This window comes from Vicugna pacos, chromosome 31, assembly GCF_048564905.1.
Source record: "Vicugna pacos chromosome 31, VicPac4, whole genome shotgun sequence".
Taxonomy (NCBI): Eukaryota; Metazoa; Chordata; class Mammalia; order Artiodactyla; family Camelidae; genus Vicugna; species Vicugna pacos.
Genome location: NC_133017.1, coordinates 15636813 through 15662659, shown reverse-complemented (window position 1 = coordinate 15662659; position 25847 = coordinate 15636813). Strand labels below are relative to the sequence as shown.

The window sequence follows — 25847 nt, the reverse complement described above, 5'->3', positions numbered from 1 at the left end:
TGGTCAGCACAAGTATGTGCTGCAGGTCTCAAGAGGCCCTAGTCATTTCAATTCAATATATTCGATCCTTTCTTTGTCTCTGTAGAAAGTACATACATCTCCAATTTAGGCGTACTCCAGCCCAGAGTTACTGTCTTCCAATTAATACAGTACAAAGACTGAGGAAAACGAAGGATGTGGAAATCAGAAATGTACAACCAACCATTACACAGAACTGCTGATTAAAAGTTTTCTGAGCAGTTCGTAGTTTGAGATGATCTTTCATTGTTTAAGCAAGTAGTTCTGAACAGCCAGATTCAGGCAAGAAAACAGTGCCCCTGGACAGCCTCTGCGGCTTGAGGGAATACTACGGGCCAACAAAGTCAAAGTGAAGTCCCCAGAGAGACAGGAAGGCTTTAACTTCTACTGCAATAAAAAACAGTTAAGCCTGAGAAAAACCATTCCAGAGTGAAATGCAATGTCGGAAAGCCAATTTTTAGCAAACAGGGTTGATTTTTGAAAGCATAAAATGGCATAAGCAATCATTCATTCAATAATCCTTTCTCAAAAATCTACCAGCTATACCAGTGGATTATGCTTGGCACTGGACTGGAAATCAACTGATGAAAATGTCCTATTCTCAGAGACTTACTGATTGATCAAAACATTTCAAAAAGAAAAAATATTTCAAAAATCAACCTTGAAGCTATACAAACTTGATTTTAAAGATGAGTAACAATTAAGTTCATTTTTTATGAGATTTTCATTTACTGAATCCCTACCATGTGCCAAGCACGGAATCAATGACACGCTGGGGACCCAGAAACAAGGAGAGCACAAGTCCTCTCTCTTTAAGTAGGCCACTGTCCAGTGTACATGACAGATGAGAAAGTCCACATGTAAAACCACAGCAGATCAATTTCTTCATTAAATGTATGAAGGTCAGAGAGAGGATAAAAGGCATAATTTAAATTTCAAAAACGTATACTAGACATCTTGGGTTAAGCCTGGGTTGTTGTTCTGTTTTGATGTGAATTTCTTTTTATTTCTATATGTTATATGCAACTCCTACTATCCTCACCAAAAAAAAGTTCACTTTAAGTGATTCTTTTTTGGATTGGGAAGAGAATTTTTTATGCCTAGTCCTAGATTTAAACCTTCTTTTTGATTCAAGGACTCCTCTGAAAACCCTGAGGAAAGCACTGGACTTTGTGTATCCACACACACACTCACACAGGCCTTCACACAAGTCCCGTGTGCAGCCTAAAGGAGTTCGCCAACCTCCCCATCACGAGTGCGCCCCGAGTACTGCCCAGGGGGCTTCCTAGACTGACACGTTACAGAAGACAAACTGTCCCGTTATGGTAACACCTTGTATTTATATAGTATTTTGCAGTTTGATATAATTCCAAACTTACTAAATTAAGTGACTTAACTGATAGGCTTGGACTTTAAAGACATCAAAAATCTGATTTCTACAAGGCGTTTTCTAAAGATCCATGAGCTAGAAGACATAAAATCTAGTATGGGTATGTGGAAGAGGCAGGTCATGGAAACTACCATCAGCTCTTAAAACCTGGGTACCGATCATTACCGATGTGAGCAGATTCAGCATCACAGTGTGAGAGATCACATGGTCCAGATACAGGATAGTCCATTTCGAATTAGACAGTCAATTAGCAGCAGTGATTGCTGGCGTTAGGACTGTGTGGAGGGAGTGTGACTATAACTGGGGGAGGGATGAGGGAGATGTTTGTGGGGAGGGAACAGTTCTGTGTCTTAACCCAGACGGCGGTTACAGGAGCCACAAACGCACCAACGCGGCTCAGACCCACACCCACAGAGCACACCAACATCGGTTTCCCGGTTTTCACCCTTTGACAAAATCTCAAATAAAACTTCTAAACGTAATTAAATCATTTAAATGTAGATTTTTTTTCTAAATGCAAAAAAGTTAATTAACATTGGCAGTAGTGTGGTAAGGGAAAGAACTCTGACTTTGGAGTCAGAGAGACCTGGATTTCAACCCCACTGGTGCCACTCTAGAGCCTGGTACAACCCTTTCTGAGCCTCAGTTTCCTCACTGCTAGAAAGGTGATAATAAGGGATAAACTGGGAATTTGAAAACTGCACCTCTTGGGGAGTGATGGAAATGTTAGCTATCTTGGCCGTGGTGGTGGTTCCATGGGTGTCTACATCTATAAAAAAAGGTGATAATAATGCCTACTTCATGGGACTGGTATGAAGATGACATAGATGACATCGTGTCTAGCACAGTGCCTGGCACATAGACCCTTAATAGAGCTGTAATTTCTATTATCTTAACAGTCAGGGGTTGTAGAAATCAGCGGGCTGGGCTTAACGTGAGAGCTAAGATGCAGCCCAAGCCCGAAGTGGACAACGCCCAAGGTTCTTTAAATCCTGATACAACAATAAGATCAGGATCCGCACCCTGCCCAGAGCACCCGGCGAGGCACTACTGCTGTTTCAAACTGCCGTGGTTTCTGAGACGTTTCGGCATCTGGCCTCCAGCGGCACCCTGGCCTCGGCAATGCCAAATACAACTTGAGGCCAATGTTGCTATGGGGGTCAAGGGAGTAAAACAAAGCAATATTCCTTCCAACTGAGAACAGGAGCCAAGAGGTTGTATTTCCAAACAAATGTGATCAAAGGACTCCTGCCCTTGGCTATAAAGGCTGTTGTAACTCACAGGGTACGGTTTCTTAGCAACAGTTTACTTAGCAACGGGGAAGGCACAAACGTGCCTCAGTAAAAGCTATTTCAATATAGGAGAATCCAAATGTGTGTAAAAGATAAATTTAAAAGCGACTGCTTCAGAGAAAGACTTTTCATTTGGTGCCTAAAAATGTGATTAGATTTAAATACACTCTATCTTACACACACGAGTAGGTATGCGTCAAATGTAAACACTGCAGAGGCCCACTGCGCTCACCGTGAAACATGTAGCATGCTGCCCGGGAGCTCTGCAGAAATGCAGACTCTCAGGCCCCACCCAACCCTCATGGAACAGAATCCACAGCTTAAGCAAATCCCCAGGGGATCTGGGCACACATTAGGACTGAGACGCCCTGTCCAGGTGACAGTCCTGGTACCACAGCCAGCTCTACCTGCACAGGCATGTGGCAGGGATTCTCCTGGTGGTTCTCAATCTTCACTCCTCATCACACAGTGGGCCAATCACCCAAATCCCCTGAGTAGGCTTTTTTTCCCCTTTTAATTAAAAAAAAAAAATTCTCTCTTTTTTAATACTGATGCCTGGACCCTAACCCAAACTTAGGATTTCACTCATCCTGGGTGGGACCCTGACAAGAGCATTTTCTTCACAACTCCTTAGGCCGTTCAAGCGCAACCACCGTTGAGAAGCAAGGCTCACGAGCAGGTCCTGCAGCCTGATACGACGCAGCCTCACCAACAGTCAGAATCACAAACGCATCATCAGAACAAGAGATCAAGACATGCCTGGATTTAATTCTCGCACAAAACACAGAATTACAACAAGGTGGTCTTCTCCACCCCCAAGTGTACCAAAGTAGATTTTGCCTGGGCTAGTGCTCAGGAATTACTTCTGAAGTTCCTCTCACTTTAACATGATCACAAATGACCACACCACTGAAAAGTCAAGGGACACCGCATAGTGCTGGAAAGCCTCAAGGCACCTAACACCAGTAAGCCCTCAAGCCGACGTTTGGCCAGAGGATTAGAAACCTCTAATCTCTTTTCCTGTGCTTATCACATAAATTTTTTTAAAGTTCCACCAAAAGCCCATTAATATTTCCTTCCCTGATCTGTTCAACTGTAAAATTTCAAGAAGGGTTCTAAAGATGAGGAATGAGGGCAATGGAGGTTGGCAGCAGGGAGAATCCAAGAATGCAGGGATCTGGAAGAGCAGTCCAGCGCGAATGCAAGCCTGGGAGAGCTGGAGCAGAAAGGTTATGGTCAGGGGCCCAGGGAGCGGGGCGGGGCTGAGGTCAAGGCGCAGGGTGTGACCGTACAGGGGTTGTCAGGGCAGAGCAGAGGTGAGAGTATTCCCGAGGGTACAGATGTGCTGAGGATGGCCAAAGGAGAGGAGTTCTAGAGGAAGACTGAGATAAGCCAGATGCCAAGTCCTGAGTGAACCCAGCAGACAGCCTAGCCCATGTCACTCAGTAACCACTGAGGGGCAGAGTATGGCCAGAAGCAGGGCTGTCTGAGGATCCTGGCTTTTTCCAGCAGCCTCTTGAGCATGAAGCATCCAGTACAGCCTGGTGTAGGACACCTCCTCCTAACAACCCGGCCACCTTTGACAAGGCTCAGCAGAGACCTGCAGACACCACCCTCAGGTTTCCCTTCCCGGGCCTGCTTCCTCTGTCCTCACTGCGAAACGTGCAGGTGCATAAAGGGGCTAAAAGATCAGGAATTCAGCCCCAACCTACAAAGGAAATCACCAAACAAAATTTCCAATAGCTAGTAATTCTACAGTCTTTGAAAAGAACATGAAATAGCAAATAGCTACCATCCTGGGAAAATTTTCTGTCAGTCTGCAGAAATGTCAGAAATAAACAGAACAAGTCTTTCTTGCTCTATAGACAGGGCCTGGCCTCGGGACCAGTAAAGGAACACGAACACGACATACCAGATGAGCAGAGTGATGGTTGTAGCAACCACGCACCCAGACTTTCATAGATAAGGTCAATTTAAAGTATATTTATCTCATTATTTCCAGAAATCCACATTTCAAAAACACTATAATATTTTGACATCCAAACTACAACCAGAGCTGTCTCTTACAGTTGGAAACAGCACCAAAAACCATGGTATATAACACAGCCCAGCTTAACACTCAGGATTGTGGATTACGGAGCCACCTCCTTTGAGGGGTAGTTCGGTCACCCTATTTCTAATCTTCCGGTTTTGAAACAAACAGTACTGTACAACAGAGGAGATACTACACCTCAATCCCCTCCAGATTCTCCCCGCCGATCCAACACTGCCTCAAAATGCTTTTACAGCGGAAGAGCCAGGACCAGAGTCTGCTCCCCCCACCCCCCTCAGGCTGCCCTCCAGACGGTGCTGGCAGTCTGAGCAGAGCAGACCAAACCGCTGCCCGCAGCCTCCCTCTCCCGTGGGGATGGAGATGCACTCCGCTCTGCGTGCATCAGCGACCGGCACTCTTCCCGGAGGTCAGTCTGGCCCTCATGTCAGCAGAAAATAAACCCAAATAACGTATATTCTTTTTTAGGTTCCTTGTAATACATATTATCTGTCAAGTATTATTATTCAGAGGATCACATTTAGCCTTCATATGAAGCGTCTAAATGTTTTTTTTGTTGTTGTTGGTAACTTTGTCTGGAAAGTGCTGTTAGTAATAGATCTAAATAGTTCTATACACAGTTGAAAATCAGTGTTGAAACACAACATATCAGTCGTGTGTGGCTTAATACCTCAGTAGTCTTCTTACTCTGTCTCTTCCCAAAAATGCAGTCCAGGTCTGTTTTGCTCCGAGATGAGAGATCCTTCCCTAGAGAAACAACATGACGCTTTTCAGTCACACATTCTTCCCAAAATAAGGAGCACCAGTATAAACTGTGAAACTCCTGAAAACAAGATGGGTTTTGGAAAACAAAAAAAAATTCTGTAGACTACTGACTTTGTCTCCCCTTCACAGATTACAACTGCTTAATTAATAAATACGATTAACTGAATTTAAAAATCACTTAAAAATCAAATAAGTGAACCAGAATCCTCGCCTTTCTCTTCATGGCAGAAACAACCCAGAGCATGTAGACTGAGAGGAAAATTACACTCTAAAGCTTGCTCTACTACTGGTATGCGTTCAGGGTATGCTTTCTGGGTCTCTTGGTTCCCCTTTTACAAAATAGACCCCATTTACTTCAAGGGAACATGAGCTATTTACTTAGAGTTATGAAATGCAGAAGTAAGAATCCTGCTAAGATATAATTTTTAAATAAAAGGACACATAATAAGAGCAGGAAATTAAACGGCTTCTGGCAAAAGCAGCATGCAAAGGATCCATGATTCTTATTAAAAACACTATACTCTTTAACTTAATTTCAAACCCACAGACCAACTAATTTAAAATTCACTTCTTTGAAATTTCCACTTCTACCAATAACACTCTGTGAGCAGTCGACCAGATCTATTCCCATCTGTCAACATCACGGTAAATGTACTGTAAAATGTAACCACTACATGTAAAGTCCTGAGGCTCCGGGGGAGCGAGGCTCTGGGTTAGACACTGGAATTTCTGCTCTGGGTTGGAAGCCCAAGTTCCACTGTCACAGACTCACTTGTCTTCCTGGTTTCCTGCAGCAAACTGACTTGGCAAAGTAATGTCATGACCCAGGAAGGTTCAAGTTCACTGACTATCACTGGAGCATTCAAATATGATGTTGCCAAGTGACTCTATGAAATTAAAAAACAAACACCCTTCGATTTAAGGCAAAACCAGGTGCTCAAACTAGTTTCCAAGGCTGCAGCACCAGGCTCACCAGTCCAGGCAGCGCGACCTGTCCCTGCCAGGCAGCGCGACCTGTCCCTGCCAGGCAGGACAGGCCCCCCGGCGTGCTCTCCTCTCTTCCTGAGCTAGAAATGGCACTTCCTGGTTCTTCCTGATTATCAAGTAGAACCCAGATAAAAGACCCCAGAGAAACCTACTCAGGAACAAAACGAAGCTTGTCCCACGTGGGAACTCAGAAAATAAACCAGAAAAGTGGGGAATAAAACTGGCCCAGTGGGGAGCAGTAGACGACCCTCAGGGGGTCTACAGATCTGCACCGGGCTCTGTCACCAGCATACCCCACTCCGCACCACAGAGCGCACGCAGGGCGGCAGCTTCCATCTCAGAGAAAGGGCTTGTACATGGTTCAAAATGTAGAGCGACCATCCACCCCTAAGCTAGCTTCTGAAATGGAACAGATACCCTAAAAGAAATGCAAATTAAGATCTCTTTTACAGCAAATGAACTAAAAAGAATGCTGGAAGGTAATGATTAAGGAAGGGAGGGTACATGCGAGATCACACTTTAAAAACAGGATGTCAAAACATGAACACGCAGAGATTAAAAACAAGCCTACAAATCAAAGGGAAAGCTGCCAAGCTGGGGGAGATGTACCAATGAAGGTGCAAGTGTTTCTACAGTTTTGGTGATGGGTTCTTGTATCAGAAATGTTTATCCTTTAGCAAGTTCACTTAAGTAAATGTAGAAGCCAGGACTGTTACAGGCCTTGCTCTGGATTTGATCTGGAAAACAAAACACAGAGAAGAAAGAGTCAGAGACTACTGGAAAGGAACTTAAAAAGGTAGCTAAAAATGTGAAGATGGAAGTGATACTGAAATAATTATTAGTTAATGGACTTGGCTGAATAGTTTATAAATGTTACACAATTGTGGCCACTTTGGAATAAAATATATATATTAAAAATGAGTTTGAAAGTTATTGGTCTCAGTTCTGAATGGTGGTCAAATCCTGTTGATAAACTTATCTCTTGGAGAAAATGATAATCAAAAAATTGAAGGGAATAGAAAATAAATATTATCTGCTTGGATTTGGTTTTATCTATCTACTGGCTTCAATTGGTCATGACGTTTCCAGACCAGGAGAAAAGGTCCAGTAGCCAAGCTGGTGTAACAAAGTCCATGAAAGGATGATCTGCTCATTCTGACAACAGCACTTTATCTGTGATCACAAGTACATCAGGGCAGCTTCCTAGAAGAGACCCATATGCGTGCTACAGCCAGACACAGGTCCACCCGGGAAGCAAATAAAACTATAAAAAAAAAAAATAAGAACCTAAGATTCACGGAGATTTGGAGCCTCCTGGTTTAAAGGCAAAAGTCAAACAGAGCCCAAGTTCTCAGGAGAAAACTGTATTATAGCACTGCACAGGGCTTGAGAAGCTGAGTTTTTCTACTCCGAGTAAAGGGGCCAGGGTAAGGAAATGCAAGCTTGAGAAATATGTCTGCTAAATAAAAATCACTGGCGGTTTATGTAGGCAGCTTCACTTGCTTAGAAAATTTATCTGAATTCTCCAATCAAGGAGAAAATAAATAATACTATATTTTGAGTTTCTTTTTTTAATGAAAACACACAGGACTGATAATAAGCCTAGAACGGAAGATTACAACCACCTCACTGAGCAGGTGAGAGTGTAAGGAAGCCAGGAAGCCAGAAAGAATCAGAGTGGGGATGGAGTTAGTGAGACCCTCACAACCAATAACAGGACAGCCAGAACTTTTCTAAAGCCTGCAATGGTGCTACTTTATATTTGAATGTCAAAAGAGCCACAGCCAGGAGAGGAATCTTAACACCCACCACTAGCAGAGCCGACTATGCAGAGCCAGTCCAGCCAGCGAGCCCACAGAAAGCGTCCACACCAGCTGGCTCACACGGGGACATGTGCTGCAAGGGCAGTCTTCTTGTTTAAGAAGCAAAATCTCACAACTGTCACAGAAAGAAGTCTGAATCAATGAGAACAACGGAGCTGCAAAAGCCAGGTCCACACAACCTCCCGCCCACCCACTGCATGACTGGGAGGAGAAGGCAACGCTCTCTGGACGACTTCTCGCTGTATAACATCACAAACCTCAAAGATGGCTTTAGGGAAATGGGTATTTTCTCCATTTTCTTCTTTGCAGATAGGGCCTTGCCAAACATTTTCAAGTTAAAAGAAATGACTGTTGAAGTTAGGTTTTTAAATAAATATAGATAAAATAAACATTTTAAAATTATGTAATGAGTTATGCCAAATTTAAATTATAATCTTGGGATTAGAGAAAGGAAAAATTATGTACTGGAACTAAAATATTTCAGCAGCAGCAAATTTTACAACGCTATTTGCTCCTGCAATCTCTCTGATGCAACATTTTTATCTTCACTCTTCACACCAAGCTAAGTAAAATGCCATCTTCCCATGTTTTAGTTTCCTGGACCACTGATGAGTTATATCAATCATCCTCATCAGATAAGTACATTAGTACTGTAATTATGAGCACATCCATGGGCTAAAACCCTTAGTATCCATTATGCTGAACAACCAAAAGTTCCAATTAATGGCACCATTTCTGATGACTTAAAAATCTTTCTTCATTTCACAAAAAAGGAAACTGAGGCTGAAAGAAGGGGAGAGGTTAAGTGATTTGTCTCAGAGCCATGACCAGAACCCAGTTTCTTGTGACATGAGACAGTCTACCTTGGAGGAAACAGCTTATCAGCCACCTTTGTGACAATGTATCTTGGAATTATCTTCCCTGCATACCAGTGCCCCCTTCTCCTCAGGCAAGGCTAATAAACAAGCAAACCTCATTTTAAAAGAGGGAAAGTGAAGACAACACACCAAGCAGGTGGACAGGGTCATCCGGCAAGGGGGTTTGGTTTAACTAGAAATAGAAAGGAGATAGTCCCGGCATCCAGTAGATTAAAGTAGATTAAAGCGGTTTATCTGGGCATCAGCAAACGCTTCAGATGAAACCATGCCTGCAGTCAGGTGCCACAGGAAAACGAGAAGGTTCTATTTGCAAAAGAGAAAGCTTAAGAGGCCGCCGTAGGCCCAGAAGTCCCAGGGCACTTTCTTTCCTTAACTGGCTCATCGCCCTTCCGCTGTATCTATTTTTCTTCCATCAGGTCTGATGAGAAGGGGGGATATTTAAGGGACTGGGTATGAAGTGACCATTTAGCCTCTCCTGAAAAGGACTGTCTCCTGTTCTGCAGCAGGTCGGGGGTGGAAAAAAACCCTGCTCAGAAGCCACACAGGAAAACAATGAAGAAGGCTCTTCACGAGAGAAAGACAAGGGACTGGGGTGAAGAGCCACACCCGCTAGGACTTGGGGGGAGCACTGGCCCATCCCTCACACAGCCCCGAAGCTGACCAGCTCCCCACTCCATCCAATCCGCCACCACCTCGCCCGCAAACCAGCCCCATCCACCTTTTGAGGTCCTGGCTCCAAGTAAGAACCACCATTAACAATTTAGAGGGGCGGGGGCTCCAGCTCCCACTGCTGTTCAGGGGGTTTCAGGGCTGAGGGAATTCTCAATCACTGCAGCAAGACCAAAGCCAAGATGTGCTTTCCCAGCACACAGAGGCAGACACACTCAACCAATCTCCCATAGAAGAACCATCAAGTGATGACTAAATGACACAATATCACCGTGTTTACAGTTTAAGTATATCATGTAATAGTACGCTTTTTGTGCCTGAAAAGTACACTGAATGCATAACTCTGTTCTCTGGGAAAACACCTGGGGAGCTGAGGGCAAGTTAAATGGTTTCTTACCAATACACGACTGCCGCCTAGTGGTGAGAGAGGACAACTGCACTGCCTGACACGTGCACCGCGGGGAGGCGTGGTGAAGTGGGGAGGTGGTGACAGGACAGCCCAGTCCTCAAGCGCTTCCTAACGCGCTCTCTGCAGGGGCCACGGAACACCTACCACATGAAGTGGAGGACTGGGATGGAGTAACGCGAGTCAGCTCGGGAGTGAGATTTCTCGTACTGGAGTTCTCAAGGTAGAGCATAATTTCCTAAACTGGTACATTTTTTTAGAGCAATTGGAGCACCAATATCAAGCTCTGAGAAACAGGAAAATGTAACTAAAAGTGTTGAGCAATAAATTAAAATTATTTTCTGATCTAGCCACGTGAAGTTCCCTTTCTCCTCTGAATAAGCAAGTTAGCTTCTGCACTCTGCTTTGCCAAAGGACTTGTACACACTGTAAAACAGAGTCTGGGGCCCCACCTCGGAGCGAGTGAATGTCACCCCACACCAACAAGCCCCCAGTGACTGACAACAAACACTGGAAGTCCAGCGCCACTCCCACCAGTCCACCCGCGGTGTCTGCTCCCCTCCCCTGCACGTCAAACAAGCGGAGCTGGTGAATGGCTAAAATTGCTCTAAGAAGCCCAGTGTGAATACAGAGACTGCAAACAAATAGAGACATGATGAATTTTTACCTTTGGTGAATTTCATATAATGAACACGATTTTTGGAGATTTTGGACTTCTCTTCAAGGCTGAAAGATTTCTTTTCCTTGTTGTCAGAGGAGTCTTTTAAAAAAAAAAGGAGGAAAGCATTAAACTCTGCACCCCATTCTCATTCTCCTCAGTGAAGTGGAATTATTTAAACAAAACCTTCAGAAGCCCCATCATTTATTACTGAACTCTAACCGAGTGATCACACATATTCTTAAACTGTGTGCTACAGATCAGCCACGGTTATTCTCCAGAAATTTATAAAATCTTGGAGGAAGAGAAATAAAAATTTGTGTTCACACAAAAACCTCCACACGAATGTTCATGATCACCTTCCAGCAAAATACTGGAAATAACCCCAAATTCCTTCAATGGGTGGACAGCTGTGCACGTCCTGGGACTCGCTCACCCTGAGCACTACCCCGCAGCGAAGAGGACGCAGCTACTGATACCGGACAGCGACCTGGAAGGACGTCAAGGGCGCTCCACTGCAGTGTGGGATCTACGTACTGTATGACCCACTCAGGCTATAATGTCCTCAAGTGACAAAGCTACAGAGACAGAGAACAGATTAAGGTTTCTAGGGGACAAAGATGAAAGTGGGGTTTGGAGGTTGGAAGGGTGGAAGGTGGGTAGGAATACAAAAAGGCAGCACGAGACAGCTCTTTTGTGGTGATGAAGCAATCCTGAGTGTTGACTGTGGTGGTGGCTGCATGAATCTATACATGTGATAAAACTGCAGACACACACACACACACACACACACACACATGAATAAAGGCTAAAAAAGTGATGAAAACCGAATAAGGTCACTGGTCTAGTTAACAGTCAACAACAGCACTGCCAACTCCTGAGTTGTGATATTATGCTATGACTACATCAGATGTCACCATTGGGTGAATGATACTCAGGACTCTTTCCACTACCATTTTTGCAACTTCTACAAAGCCTATAATTGAAAAGTCTATGATTGTTTCAAAATAAAAAGTTCTTTAAAAAAGTTAATAAAGGTAAGACAGATTAATGATCCCACAGGGCTGGCACTGAGCCTCTGCCTCAAACCTAGATTCCACCAGAGGCTTACCTTTCAGGGCACAAACAGCAACAAAACAAATCGCGGAGGAATAAACTCACGTGGTTACTCCTCTGACAAACAAGGAAAATGGGAGCCAGAAAGGAGTCCCTTGCCTGAAATATCAGAGCAAGTAGGTCTGGGGTGAGAGTCAATTACAGGATTGGGACTAGCTGCCTGTATCCCCTCGTCCTTGTCTGTTTGTCAAGTTCAGGTAACAGAAGGAGGACATCACAGGTAGAAAAGAGACTGAGTTTTCCTAAAGTTGTGTCATTAGGAAATATAAATACGAGGTTAGAGGAAGAAGAGAAAAGGACACTTTCACCTTAATACTAAAACACAAGCAGCACGTGTCCGTTAACCATGTCAGTTACCTGCAGCCCCTCCCGGGAACGAGCCATCTCAAAGGCCAAGCTGAATCACATCTGAAGAACGCAAAGACAGCGGTTCAAGCTTTCAGATGACGCCGAGCACGGGTTAACGACACCAACAACCCCCAGCGCTCTCCCCTCCAGCCACCTCCCAGGGACAGCCTGGGATTCTTTCCGAACACACCTACCAGGACACTGTCTCTGCTCTCGTGGCCAGGCACTCCCTGTGGCACCCACCACTCCCAATTTGGGTGTTCCGAACCCAGATCACCCAGCAACCTACCAGCTTAAGGCAGTTACCATCAATAGAAGGCTCACTGTACGAGGCGCTAGACTAAGCTTTCCTCACATTCTGCACTTCCTTTCACAAGCACCCTAAAGGTAGCTGCTCTGATCATTAAACTGACTTCAAGGACACTGAAGCACAGCAGGCCACAATGAGGCACATAGAGGAGGAGGCCACGACGGGACCCGAACCCAGGCAGCTGAGCGCACGTTCTCAACCTCTGCACTGTCCCCAGCAGGGCTGCGCTCGCACCTCAGAGGACACAGAACCTCCTGGGAGCTTCTCCACCTTCCGAGAACATAGCCTCCCCCCACCAAAGTACACCAGAGCCAGACCACGTCCCGGGGGAACTGTTTCTTCCTGCCCGTCCACACGCACGCTCCCCTCAGGTGGCTCTGATTCTGTGCGGGGACACATCATGCGGCCCCCTCCCACTTTACGCAGGGGGAGCACAGCTCTCCTCTCACCAGGGTAAGAAGGGAACAGGCCAGAATACTGGTGTCGGGGAGGTGGCCTTAATCAAAGCAGTGAAACTGGCCCTCTCCCGACACCCATCTAGCTCATTAAGAGATTCACTTCCAAGAAAGTTTTACTGTTCTAACAGTTATTTGTCACAATTTATAATATATATCCCGGTTTTATTAATTATAACCTACTAATTAATAACAACAATTTAATCCAAAGGAAAAGTATTTACACTTAGGTCTTAGGGTTACCAGAAATAAACCAAAAATTTATTTGTATTTGTTTGCTTTATAGCAGAGAAACAGAACAAGGTGATAAATTTTTCAGTTTAAACAAAAAAAAACTAACAAAACACTATGGGGTATATACAATGGGAATATTATTGCAGAGCAAAAGGAACTATGAAATATAATATTTCTGAATATTAAAGAAAGACTTGCTTGTGTATTTCTAAATAGATAACCATGGATATCAAATTGCTCTGGAATTTAACATCCACTGGACACACCTGGGATTGATGCGATGCTTTTATTTTAAAATGCCAATATTTCCCAATTGGCCAGATACTGTATTCTTTGCAACTATTTAAAGCTATGATTAAAAGCATTATACATATCAACCTGAAAATGTGAGATAGGGTATAATGTTGTCTGAGAGTCCCTCAGGGGCTCTGCGGGGCTGCCAGCACCCTCTAGTGGTCTTGAGGGGCAACTTCATCTATAGATTAGTAACTGGCTGTCAATGACTTAAGACGCTTCTAGATCTTATGCAGAAAAAGAACCAGCTCGCACAGATAAGCCTGTGGACCGGGCTGCCCAAGGACTGGTGCCAGCACTTAGAATCTGTTATGCACTCTTCCTGACAAGTAAACAGGGTTCCCGAGTCACATTCAACACTTCACTGCCCGCACATCCAGGAATCCACCAGGAAGGCCCAACTACAGCGACGGTGCTCTGGCTGGGCAACCAGCACAAAGCGGACCTGTGCCAAACCAGGGTTTTCATAACTACCACAATGGCATTTCTCAGACAGAAAACAGTAATCACGGTACTGTCAAATTGGAAAAAAAGTAACTCTCTAGCTGTCACTGTCAAATCTCGAAAGTAAACTGCGCTCTTCCCCATAGATCCAAAACCGAGCCTCACAGCGCCTGCTTTGTGGAATGTTGGAGATGATCACTTCTGGGCACCCCTATCACCCGGCAAGTTACAACGTATTCTCTAACTCCGTACATCAAAGGGGAAAGTGATGACACCAAAGTGAGAATTTTCCCTATTCAAGAATCAACATGTGGATGTTTTTCAGAAAAAGAGCCCAGACTCAAACTCGTCAGTTAACCTTCACTACAGGCTTAAATGACACAAATCACACTGGTCATGTTTTCCCTCAAGTCCACCAGAAAGGGGCCCAATGCAATTTTTAGAAATCTTTTACTGTGACAGACGTCGCCATACACAGGAGTACTTGAAGTCTGTACAGTTAGTTATAAAGCAAACCCCCTTGTAACCAACTTCTGGATTAGAAAACAGGACACTGCCTGCATCTAGAAGCATCAGCACACCTGTGCCCCTTCCTTCTACAACAGGGCTCCTCAACCTCTGAACTACTGCATTTGGGGCTGCATACTTCTTTGTTTGGGGCGGGGAAAGGGGGAGAGGCACAGCTGTGTTGTGCACTGCAGGATGCTCAGCTGCACCTCTGGCCTCTACCCACTAGATGTCAGTAACACCCCCTCCCCCCCAAGTTGTGGGAACCAAAAATGTCTACAGATGTTGTGAAATACCCCACAGGGGGCAAAATCACCCCCGGCTGAGAACCACTGTCAGAACAGTAACCACTGCCCTGATTTGGGGGATCATCATCCTTCTCCTTGCTTTTCGTTCTGGTTTTAACCATTATTAGGAGAGCGGGCAACAGGGGTGGGGGACACAGGGCGTAAAGCACAATGTTCACAAATACCTGTGCAACTATCAACCGGGTCAAGAAACAGAGCATGAATATCACCCCAGAAGTCTCATCAGCCCCTCCTCAACCCCAAACCCATTCCTGTCCCCAAGGGTAATCACTAATGTGACTTTCACAATAGAGTAGAACTCATTTCCTTGTGTTTTAAAGTAATTTTGCCACCCAAGAATGGGTCCTAAATATCAGGTTTCTGCCTGCCATTTGAAGTGTTACATAAGCGGAACCACAATGGCTGTCACATGCCCTGCTGCTTCCAGTCAACACTGGGTTAATGAGATTCTTCCAGACCAGAAGCAAACTACGGCCTGTGGGCCAAGCCCAGCCCGCCACCTGCTCCTGTAAACAGTTCTGTGGGACACAGCCACATCCACCTGTTTATGTATCGTCTATCGCTGCTCTCACACTCCAACAGCCCAGGTGAGGAGTTAGAACAGAGACGCTGCGGTCTGCAAAACATTTCTATAGGGCCCTTTGTGAAAAAAGTCCGCCCGCCCCTGCTCTATCCCCTCACGTGAACCTGTACTTTACTTCTTTGCATGTACACACGGCAGTCCCTTTTCCACTCCACTACAGGTAGGCATCTGGGTTACTGCCACTTTCAGGATACTGCAGATAGTGCAGATTTCTTCCTCTGACTGAAGTAAATTCTTAAAAATTTCCTTTATTCAGGCTCTACTGGTGGTAAACTTTTTGTCTGGAAATTCATTCTTGAAAGATATACGTGCTGAATGTAAAACTCTAGGTTGCCGGTTTTATTTCCCTCAGTATATTACGCTAATATCTTTTGGCTCCCAAGGCTAAGAACTTGCTTTCATTGATAACTGTTGCTCCTTTGAAAACAGTAAGTGTCTTTTCTCCGGCTGCATTAAGCATCTCCGATTTTGTGTGTGTATATGAGATACTCTGCTCTGATGCTATGTTGTCTGTTATGACGTTTGCAAGTGAGGTTTTCTTAATGTAACCTGTTTGGATTCACTCAATTTTCTGAATCTGAGGACTTGCTTTATCACCAATTCTAGACAGTCTTCAGCTCTGGTCTCTTCACATATCGCCTCTGTTCAATTCTCTCTTCTTTGTGCTGCTGAACTTTTATTAGACATTCAGTCTTCTCATTTCACCCTCCATCTAAACTTCTATCTATTTCCATCTCTTCCTCTTTCACACCTGTATTCTGGACAATATCTTTTAACTTACTTTTTGTACTTTTTTCAGCTGTATATACTGTTATTAAACCCAATAGCACACTCTGCACCCAAAGCTATGTGTGCTAGGAGTCAGCTAATGTCATCAATAATGCAAATTCATGACTACCTGAGGGGAAAGAAAAAGCTTAGGAAACAGAGATTTGGATAAATTTTCAAATAAATCCCTCAAATCTTTTCTACTCTCTCTCAACTATTCAGGAACTGAAAAAATTGGGGGATCTAGTTATTTCGGTATTTCATTTCTTTCTCTCATACTAGATTTTAAGTTTCTTCAGAGAAAGAAATGTGAGAAAATAACCCACAGAACCAGAGAAAATATTTGCAAATCAGATATCAAAAGACATACCTGGAATATATTAAAAATTCTTATAAGTCAACAATAAAGACACATAACACAATTACAAAATGGACAAAAATCTGAGCAGATATTCTCCAAAGAAGACACACAAATGGCCAATAACCATGTGAGAAGATGCTCAGCATCATCAGCCAGTGTGGAAATGCAAGTCACAACTGCACTGAGATGCCACTCACACCACCAGCAGGACTGTAACCAAAAAGCAGACAACAAACAGTGCTGGCAAAGATGCAGAGAAATCACAACCCTCATACACTGCTGGTGTCTCCCAACAGTTTCACTCCAAGTGTATACCCAAGAGAAATGAAAATATATGCCCACACAAACACTTGTATGTTAACATTCAAAGCTGCATTATTCAAAACAGACAAAAAGTGGAAACAACTCAATATCCATCAACTGATGAACAGACAAATCATAGAATACACATACAGTGGACTATTATTTGGCAATAAAAGGAGTACAGCGTGTGATTTACACCTCAACAAAGCTGTTAATAAAAAAACACAAAAAAACATAGCAACTTCCTGCCTTATCTCTCCCCAGACTCTTAGTTGGTTCTTCCGGGTTTTCCTTACTCCTATTTCTAAATAATACCCTTATGCTGCTAATTCTTACCAAGTTTCAACTGACTTCTAAAAACGGAATCGAGGAACAGGATGCAATTTCAAATTGGCCACTAGGTGTGGACCTTGTTAAGAAGGTACACAGAAGCCATCGGGTAAGAGCATTCCAGAGGGAGGCAGGAGCTCATACAAACCCCACAGCAGAAGCACACATGGTGTTTCACAAAGCAGCACGGGGGTCAGCGCTGTCAGGACGGAACCGGTCAGAGGGAAGGAGAGATGAAACCAAAAAGGGAAAGGGTCTGTACACGTGAGGCTGCAACCCCACTGCAGGGGCTTCAGCTTTTATCCTAAACGAAAAAGAGGAACTGACAGGGGTTCTGTGCAGAAGCACAGACAGACACACGCTTTAAAAGAATTGCTGGCTGTCAGGCTGAGAGCAGACTGAAGGAGTCCACGGACGGACAGAGAAAGATCAATTTAGAGCAGCAGCTCCCAGTCAGGGCATTCTGCCCAGGGGACACGTGGCGATATCTAGGGATATTTTTGGATGCCACAACTAGGGGGAGGGGGTGCTAGTGGCATCCCGCAGGCAGAGGTCAGGGAGGCTGCCAACCATCCTAAGATGCACAGGACACGCCTCACAGCAGAGAATTCTCTAGCATGAACACCAGCATGGCCACGCCTGAGAAAAGCGGCTTTAGAGGCTCCTGTAATGATCCAGACAAGAAATAACCACCGCTCAGACCATGCTGGCTACAGGGCAGGTGACATGAAGCAGTCAGGGTCTGCACACGCTGTGAAGGCAGAACCAACACAACTTCCTAGGAGACACAGGAGGAGGAAGTGGACATCAACTGAGACAGGGAGACTGTGGGTTGTGGGGGTCAAACAGTTTGCAGGGTTGGGGTGGAGGAGGAGCAGAACTGGAGTTTGGACATGTGAAGTTCTAGAATGAAGATGCTGCGTAGTGGGTTCAATACCAGCCAGGAGTTGAGGAGAGTGGGTGAAGCAGTAGAGAAAGGTCTGGCAGTTGTCACCACACCCCCACCCCTACCCCCACGAGACCAGACAGTATAGCAAGAGAATTCGTGCAGATGAAAGAGGAGAAAGAGCCAAGGATTGAACCACAGGACTCCAGACACTATCAGGCTGGGATAAGTTTACACAGAGATGTAAACGGAACAGATTTACCCTGTCATACTCAACTCTTAAAGAGGAAAAAAGTATCTGCTTGTGACTCAGAGCACCACTCAATGAGAGCACCATTAACATGGAAGCGGAAATGACTATCTAGAACAGCTTCAATCAGTTAGCTGTCAGACACATGGTACTTGCAGTGAAAACAGGTGATAAACACATTTTATATTGAGATTATGTATTCTGTAAACCTAATGGATAAAAAGCAAAGGTTTCCCCACCTGCGGTTTCCTGTCCATGGCAAGTGTTCAGTTCAGCCAGAAGCTGGTTAAAATCATCCTGATGAGCAATCCAGTTGTCCTGAAAAATACCCAAAAAATCCTCAATTAGAGGCAAGCCTGTAGTTTACCTACACTGACCAAGATAAGACACACATTGGAATCAAGGAAATCTGGCAGTTAAAGTGAATTTTTAAATGTTTCACCAAAATATTTTATTAATTTGGATGAAGAAGAAATAGTATAAATTTAAAATGTAATTTATCTGTATCACTATTAAAAACAGGCATCTTGGAAGCTTAAGCCCTAATTTCAAAAGTGGATAATTTATCAAGTCAATTTACAGTCAAATAAACAACAGGCAATCTATGTGCCAAATATTAAAACAAAGCAAATTAAATTTTCACTAAGGGAAAATTATGTAGGTCAAAGGCAAAAAGCAGTGATGGATTTGAGGGCTGTCTTCTTTGCTCGTTTGAGCTGAATGTATTTTGCCCAATTCTGTTTGCTCGCATCCACCCCAACTTTAGAAAATAACACTGGGGGAGGGAGGAGAAAGGACTCCAAGATCCCTGAATCAATCAGCACCCATTTACAAGGTGGAGAAACTGGCTTTAAAAGAGAATGAACAACTCCAAAATAATATAAACTTGTGGGGAGCAGGGTTTCAATTTAAAAATTTGCCTTATACACACTTTTTAAAGAATGCTTAAGGTTAAGGCATACTGAATAGGTTTACTGGTTTACTGTGTCTCCTAAAAAATTAAGTGTATCTGCATATCCATCTCTCAACATCCATCTTCAAAATCAACCTTATAGAAACTCTTTTTTAAAAATTATCCAAGGTCTGTTTACTAACTGATGAAAATACAGAGGCTAATGCTAAACATTCCATCTAGTAAGAGTGTGACAGTCCAAACATTCTAAAGTATTTGTCCTGGATTTCATCATCAGAAATAGTTACAGCATTGCCCCCGCCCCTGTCGCCTTTTTCCAGTTTTATTGTGACATAATTGAACTACAACGCTGTATTAGTTTTCAGTATCCAACATGGTGATTTGACAAATGTATATATTAAACTCTTCCTTTAGTGGTTTAAGATTTTTGCTATTAGTCCAAATAATTTTAGCTACTCAACTAATTCTACTCAGTAGTTCAGAGCTACTGAACTAATCAAAGTAATCCAGTTTACCTAAAATAATTCTCCAGATTTTCTACCAGATTCTGTTGGCTGTAAAAATGTAAGAAAAAAGCTTTCAGCTTAGATTCTTTTTAAAGTGAACTTCTAGCTTAGATACTTTCATTGAAAATGAAAGGTATGGTAAGCCATGAACTTTTAATTACAGTGTCCTATTTTCAAAGTGTCAGCATTTAAGAGGAAATGTAAATAAATTCAACTGCTATACACCAACAGTAAGCAACAGACAATGGGACAGGAAAAGAATACTGCTTTCCTGCAGTATTTCTGAAACTAAACGCCACCAGTCTTTAACAATATAAACTAATATTACAACACAGGTTAAGATGAAAATTCCTTTTTGTCCTGAAATGATTATTCCTTTAAAAAGAATACTTCTTGTGTAGTTTAGCAATAAAACTAAGCTTGGATTTCTCAGGAATAAGTAAAGAATCCCGTCAGGACAATCAGGAAGATGATGGCGTGTCACATGACCGGCAGCCAGCTTAGGTACGGGCTCACTCATTCTCCAAAGCATGCATGACACAGGCTCGAAGAGCTAAAAACCGATCAATCAGTTTGACTGGATTAAATTTTTTATACTGACGAAAACCTCAGTTCTGCAAGGAACATGCCCAACTCCACCCCCGCGGCAGCCATGCTGGTACTCACCTCGTTGCTGATGGTAGCTCCAAGCCCCAGGTGGTTATTTTTAACTTGAACTTTAATATGCTCTGTGGCTCCTTGCTCCTGAGCCCCTAAACCCTATGGAGATCAAACACAGAGTTAGCACTTTTGTTAGGTATTAAAAGAGACTGCCTTTCTTCCTTCACCAACTGTTCAATTATCACTAAACATCTAGGAGGCACTATCCTTGCCCTCAAAGAGGACACACAGTCTACTGGATTCTTACAAGACATGTCTGTAATCCCAAGGATGCACTTACAATAATGAAGGCCAATTCTTCAACCTGAGACCCACTTCAAGGACCATGGGAACACTAAGGACAATATGCCTTTTTCTAATGCTCAAAAGCAGAGTATGACTACCAAACTCATAGAAGCCCAAGAGAGGCACTACAAGTCCAAGGCACTTTCCACTAAATAATTTTACAAACAACACTGAGGAAGGGGACTCCAAGTGCCCCATATCAATTAACACTCATTCGTAAGGTGTCCCAGAGAGCCTGGTGTACTGGAGAACCTGAAAGGCTGAAAGGCGCCCAGGGTAGCTCCAAGAGACTGAATGAAGGAAAAATAAGATGGCAATGGCAGAAAGGGGCCAGACTTCACAGGATCTTGGCAATTAGGACAGGAACTTGAATCTTATTTTTTAAAACAATGAGAAACCACTGAACTTTGAAGCATGGGAGTGACAGGATCTAATGTCTGTATTTTAAAAGCTCAGGATGGCTGTTATATGGCAAACAGCCTAAAGGAGGAAAAGAAGGGAGGCAGGGACGCAGCTGAGAGGCTGTGGCATTGATCAGGGCAAGTGACGGCGGTGCGGGTCTGGGATGAAACACTGGACAGATAGGAGCAACGACTGCGGAAGCGGGGCTGAGAGAGGTCGAGGAGTCGAGCATGACTGTCAGGCTTTCGCTTAAATAAGGTGACAGATAGGGTACTACGTGAAAGTATACAGAAAACTCGAGAAGGAAAAGATTCGGAGGGATCAAGAGTTTTACAATAAAAATGATAAACCTGAGAGCTGGATCTGGTCTAAATAAAGGGAAGTGCCAGTTCTCAGCATTTAGATAACTGAAAGTACGGTCTGGACTGAGTGAGCTCACCCGAGCAGAGCACAGAAGGGGCCTGGGGCTGAACCTCGAGGAACTCCAAAGCTCAAAAGTCTAGAGGAGAAAGAGCCAGCAACAAATTTAGGACTGGCCAGTAAGGCAGAAGGGAAAAAAAACAGGACAGAGGGCAGTACTGTGGAAGCCAAAAAAGAGGTATTTCAAGAAAAGTAGTCAAGTATGTCCAATGCTGCTAAGGGATAAAGTAATGTGAGAACAAAAAAGAATCCACTGGATTTCGCAACAAGATCTTTAAAGACCTTGACAAGAAGCAGTTAAGTACAGTGATATCAGTAGAAGTCCTATCTGAGTCAGGAATAAATGGAATGTGACGACAAGGAGAAAATGCGTAGTCTCGCTACAAAAGGGAATAAAATCTTGCTCTTAGGCAATAAAAACTCTGGTGGTTAAGTATGATTCCAAATGCAACTAAGTAAAAGGCACATCTATGAAAATCACAGCAGGTTAAATGATAAACAAAGACAGCTGACATTTATGTTCAATCCTAACTTTATCATCACAAGGTCATTACAATTTAGGTATTTCTCCAAAATCACTTATTGATCCAAAATAAATTTCTCCCAGTCTCCTAAGAAAGATGTATTCTCCTGATCTGTAATCTCTCTGCATGGCTCCCGTTTCTTTCGCTCTTCTCCACAATACCTTTCCTTTAGACCACCCCATCTTCTCCAGCATCCTCTGGCCAAACTTGGAATCGTCATTACTCCACGCAGTGTTTCTTGGATCCACAGACCACTTCTGCTTCCGCCGACCTGTAAATGAGAGGAGCTCATCAGCAACTTACCCTTCACACCTGGGAAACATTCCACCAACACACAATCCCTAATCTGCACACACACCACCTGCATAAACATGACTCACGTTATGTTTTATTAGATGCAGATATCAGATGCAGCATCCTATACAATAGTATCAGATTGCATCATTCACCATTTCCCCAATAACTGTACATACAGACTGACCTTTAAAGATTAAAATAAAAATGTTCCCTCCAAATGTGACAAAATGAAATACGTCATATACCATCAAGCAGGCCTTCCAACTCAGCTATCGACAGCAACCTGTAATTCCCGTGATGCCAGCGTCAGTGTCACCAGAAGCAGCAGTCAGTTTGGCTTTTGCTGCCACAGGTTATGTGCCAAATGCCACCCGTACATTCTCAGATTCAGTTTTCACAGTAACCCAACGAGGGGAGATACTCTTATCTCCACTTTGCAGATGAGAAAACCTGAGGCCTACAGAAAGAAACATACCGAATGTCCCCAAGCAAAAACTAGAGCCATTATACAAACCAAGGTCCTATCGACTCCAAAGCTTATATTCTTAACCCACAGCATACAAGGGTCCCGACCTTCGGCAGAATCAACCACCATGCAGTCTCCAGTAACAACCATCCCTTCTCCCTGAAATGCCCTGAAGCCATGTGACCCCTTCTCTGAACTTACACAGTAAATTATCTGCTTCTTTTACAGCATTTAATTAACATTCTTCTGCATTATGGCTGTTTATACCCATCTCTGATGTTTGCTGTTAGACCATAATCTCCTTCAGGCTCACATTCAGGTCTTATTCTTCTCCACAGAGGCTTATCCTATTTTTAAAATCTAGTAGTTTTCTTTGTGTTTGTCAAAAACATTCTTTATCCTGCATTTATCTAATTATAAATTATTATTTTATAGATTCTCCCCTATGTACCTTACATAGCGGATCCAAGAAACACTGAGTGTAGTAGTGAGGATTCCAAGTTTGGCCAGACTATGCTAGAGAAGATGGGGTGGTGTACCTTACACAGGGGAGAATCCATAAAATAATTTATAATTAGAGAAATGCAGGATTAAAGAATGTGGAGAAGATAAAAGAAAACAAAACAAGTCCTATGACAAGGGAAAACAAAGGAAAGAGCACAGTTAAACGAAAATGTTCACTAATGTTAATTAGGAAAAAGAAGTAGGTTACAAATCCATACCTACTGAATTATTCCAATTTATAAACTATTGGGGAAAATAATTGCTAGGCTGTAAAATGACAAGACTGGGACTTTTCTATGCTTGTATTTTCTCATTTCCAAAAATAAGGACACCAATGCTAAGTATCAAATCACAAGGGATGCCATAGGCATTAATTTAGCAAATTATTTTGAAAGGCAACACAAAATATTACCTATTATGATGACAAAATTTGAAAATTTGGAATCAAGGTGCAGACAGAACTGAAAGTATTCTCTTGAAATCATGCAGTGTGAATTACTTCTGCCCATAGATGGCACTCACGCCTGCATATCACTTCATACTTTCAACTATTTTCACGTTCACCATCTCACTGATTTTTTTTAAGCCAACCTAGCAATGAACATAATCAAAAAAGTTAACAGCCCCAGAGACACTGATCATGGAAAGAGACATAAATAAATAGCCAAGGCCAATATTCCCAAGTGCATGCTGAATTAAGCATGCACCAAAGAATATCAAAACCAGAAGTAGCCATGCTGGTAACACAGATGAAGAAATGGAGCCCCCAGGGTCACTCTAAAACATATGCCCTTCCATAAGTCCTTATTTTAAAAACATTTTTTTAAAAACCTGCTGTTTTAACAAGAACGTAAAGATACAGCGATAATTAGATCAATTTTGTCACTTTCTACCTCAATGACTGGGGGTGAATTTATTTCCCTCTGAACCTCAATTCTGCCCCTGTAAAATGTGAACAGTGCTTTACTCACTTCGTTTTGTGCTCCCATTCCTCCACCCCCTTAGATTAGAGGATGCCAACAGCATTTATGTCACGGAATCTCTGTGTGGTTGCTCTTGGTCTGTTAAGTAAGGTGTTTCTGGTCATTGCTCACTAGACACTTTCAGAAAGTTACCAGCCGGCTTTTCATGACCAAAGTGCGACTGCCATCTGGTGGCAAGTGGCCTCAGCTACAGGTACCGTTCAAAAGTTAAATAGCCTCCCTGAGGGAGGGAATTAAAGAACTTCACAAAGCGATGGTAAACGTCGAAAGCAAACTGAGGCAGGGTGGGCCGTTGCGGCTGACACTCCCCCCATAGAAGAGTGTTAATAATTTCAACTAGCAAAGTCAAAACCGCCACAGCCTTACTTAGAATCACTCATTAGCCTAGCCTTCCCTAAAAAACGCTAACTTGCTGTGTTTTATGTTTTAACTCCTTTGCTTTTCTTTTTCTGGATTCAATACATCTTTGAGGACGGGATTTCACTGCCTGAAGAGATTCTGCCGGACCAACCGCCTCTTTTTAACCACAGGAAGCTGGGAGGCCCCACGGGAGTGAAAGAGCCAGTGCAGGTTCCCGTAACCGGCGTCCTGACCCCGTTGGAACCCACCGCGCGCGTGCTCGGGTCTGAGCGTGAGGACAAGCGTCCCGAATGGACATTCGCAATCTCTCACCAGCAAACCTGCAGCTAACTTTCGCGGAAGGCCGGGCTGGGAAATCTCCGCCCGGCCCCTGGCATCCCCCAGGCCTACTGAGCGCTGGCTACCCGCGCCCCCCGCCACTCGCTCTGGACGCCGAGTCTCCCGGAACCTTCACCCGAGCACCCTGGTCCGGCCTCCGTGCCCAACACTCACGCTCAGCCAGCATCGACATGTCGCGGAGCCTGTGACGCTGAGGGCCTGCGGACCCGAGCTACGGCAGTTACCGCGCGGCCGACGCGCGAAGAAGCTAGAAACACCGGACTCGCACGCCGGGCCGACTGAGCGGCCCGGGCGCGTGCTGCTGACGTCACTGAGGCGCGACAGTTCCTAGACAGCGCGGCGGCGAGTGGGCGGAGCGCGGAAGGTCCGGGGGCGGGGCTCGGAGACCTGGGAGGTGCGGAAAGCTGACCCCTGGAGGGGAGAGGTCGGAGGTCCCCGGTTCTACAGGAGGAGGGAGAAGGAGACTCGATTCTTTTGCTCGAGCAAGTTCCTGCATTAAATGGTTGGAAATACGTAAAGCTTTTATGAGTGTCTGCCGGAGAGCAAGAGTAGGTTACCTGTGTCATTATCACCGTGTATTATTAAATGCCAGGCTTGATGAGTTCTGGAAAGAAGACGTGAACTGTGCCCTCAAGAGCCTCACAGTCCAATGAGGAAAAGAAATATGTGAACAACAGTCTTTAGAGCCGTCAGCGCTATTAAAACGGTGTGTACAAGGCATTTGGGAAATTCAGCTGGAGGAGAAGACTGCACTG

General features: G+C 44.0%; 1 protein-coding gene across 2 annotated transcripts in view; it reads right to left on the bottom strand.

Moving 5' to 3' along the window:
- PINX1 (PIN2 (TERF1) interacting telomerase inhibitor 1) overlaps positions 1–25398 on the bottom strand; it is a 64499-nt gene extending 39101 nt beyond the window's left edge. Inside the window, exons 1-6 of one of the 2 annotated variants that reach the window (XM_015238252.3) lie at positions 25246–25398; positions 22305–22414; positions 20519–20611; positions 18673–18751; positions 10946–11038; positions 5421–5497 (exon numbers count right to left, since the gene is read on the bottom strand). In XM_015238252.3, coding sequence (XP_015093738.2) covers positions 5421–5497; positions 10946–11038; positions 18673–18751; positions 20519–20611; positions 22305–22414; positions 25246–25264 — 471 coding nt within the window. In that variant the 5' untranslated portion in view covers positions 25265–25398. Of the gene's footprint in view, positions 1–5420; positions 5498–10945; positions 11039–18672; positions 18752–20518; positions 20612–22304; positions 22415–24381; positions 24975–25245 lie in introns of those variants that run through there. The other variant, XM_072952783.1, reaches the window with a different exon arrangement.
- Between the last annotated feature and the right edge of the window lie 449 nt (positions 25399–25847).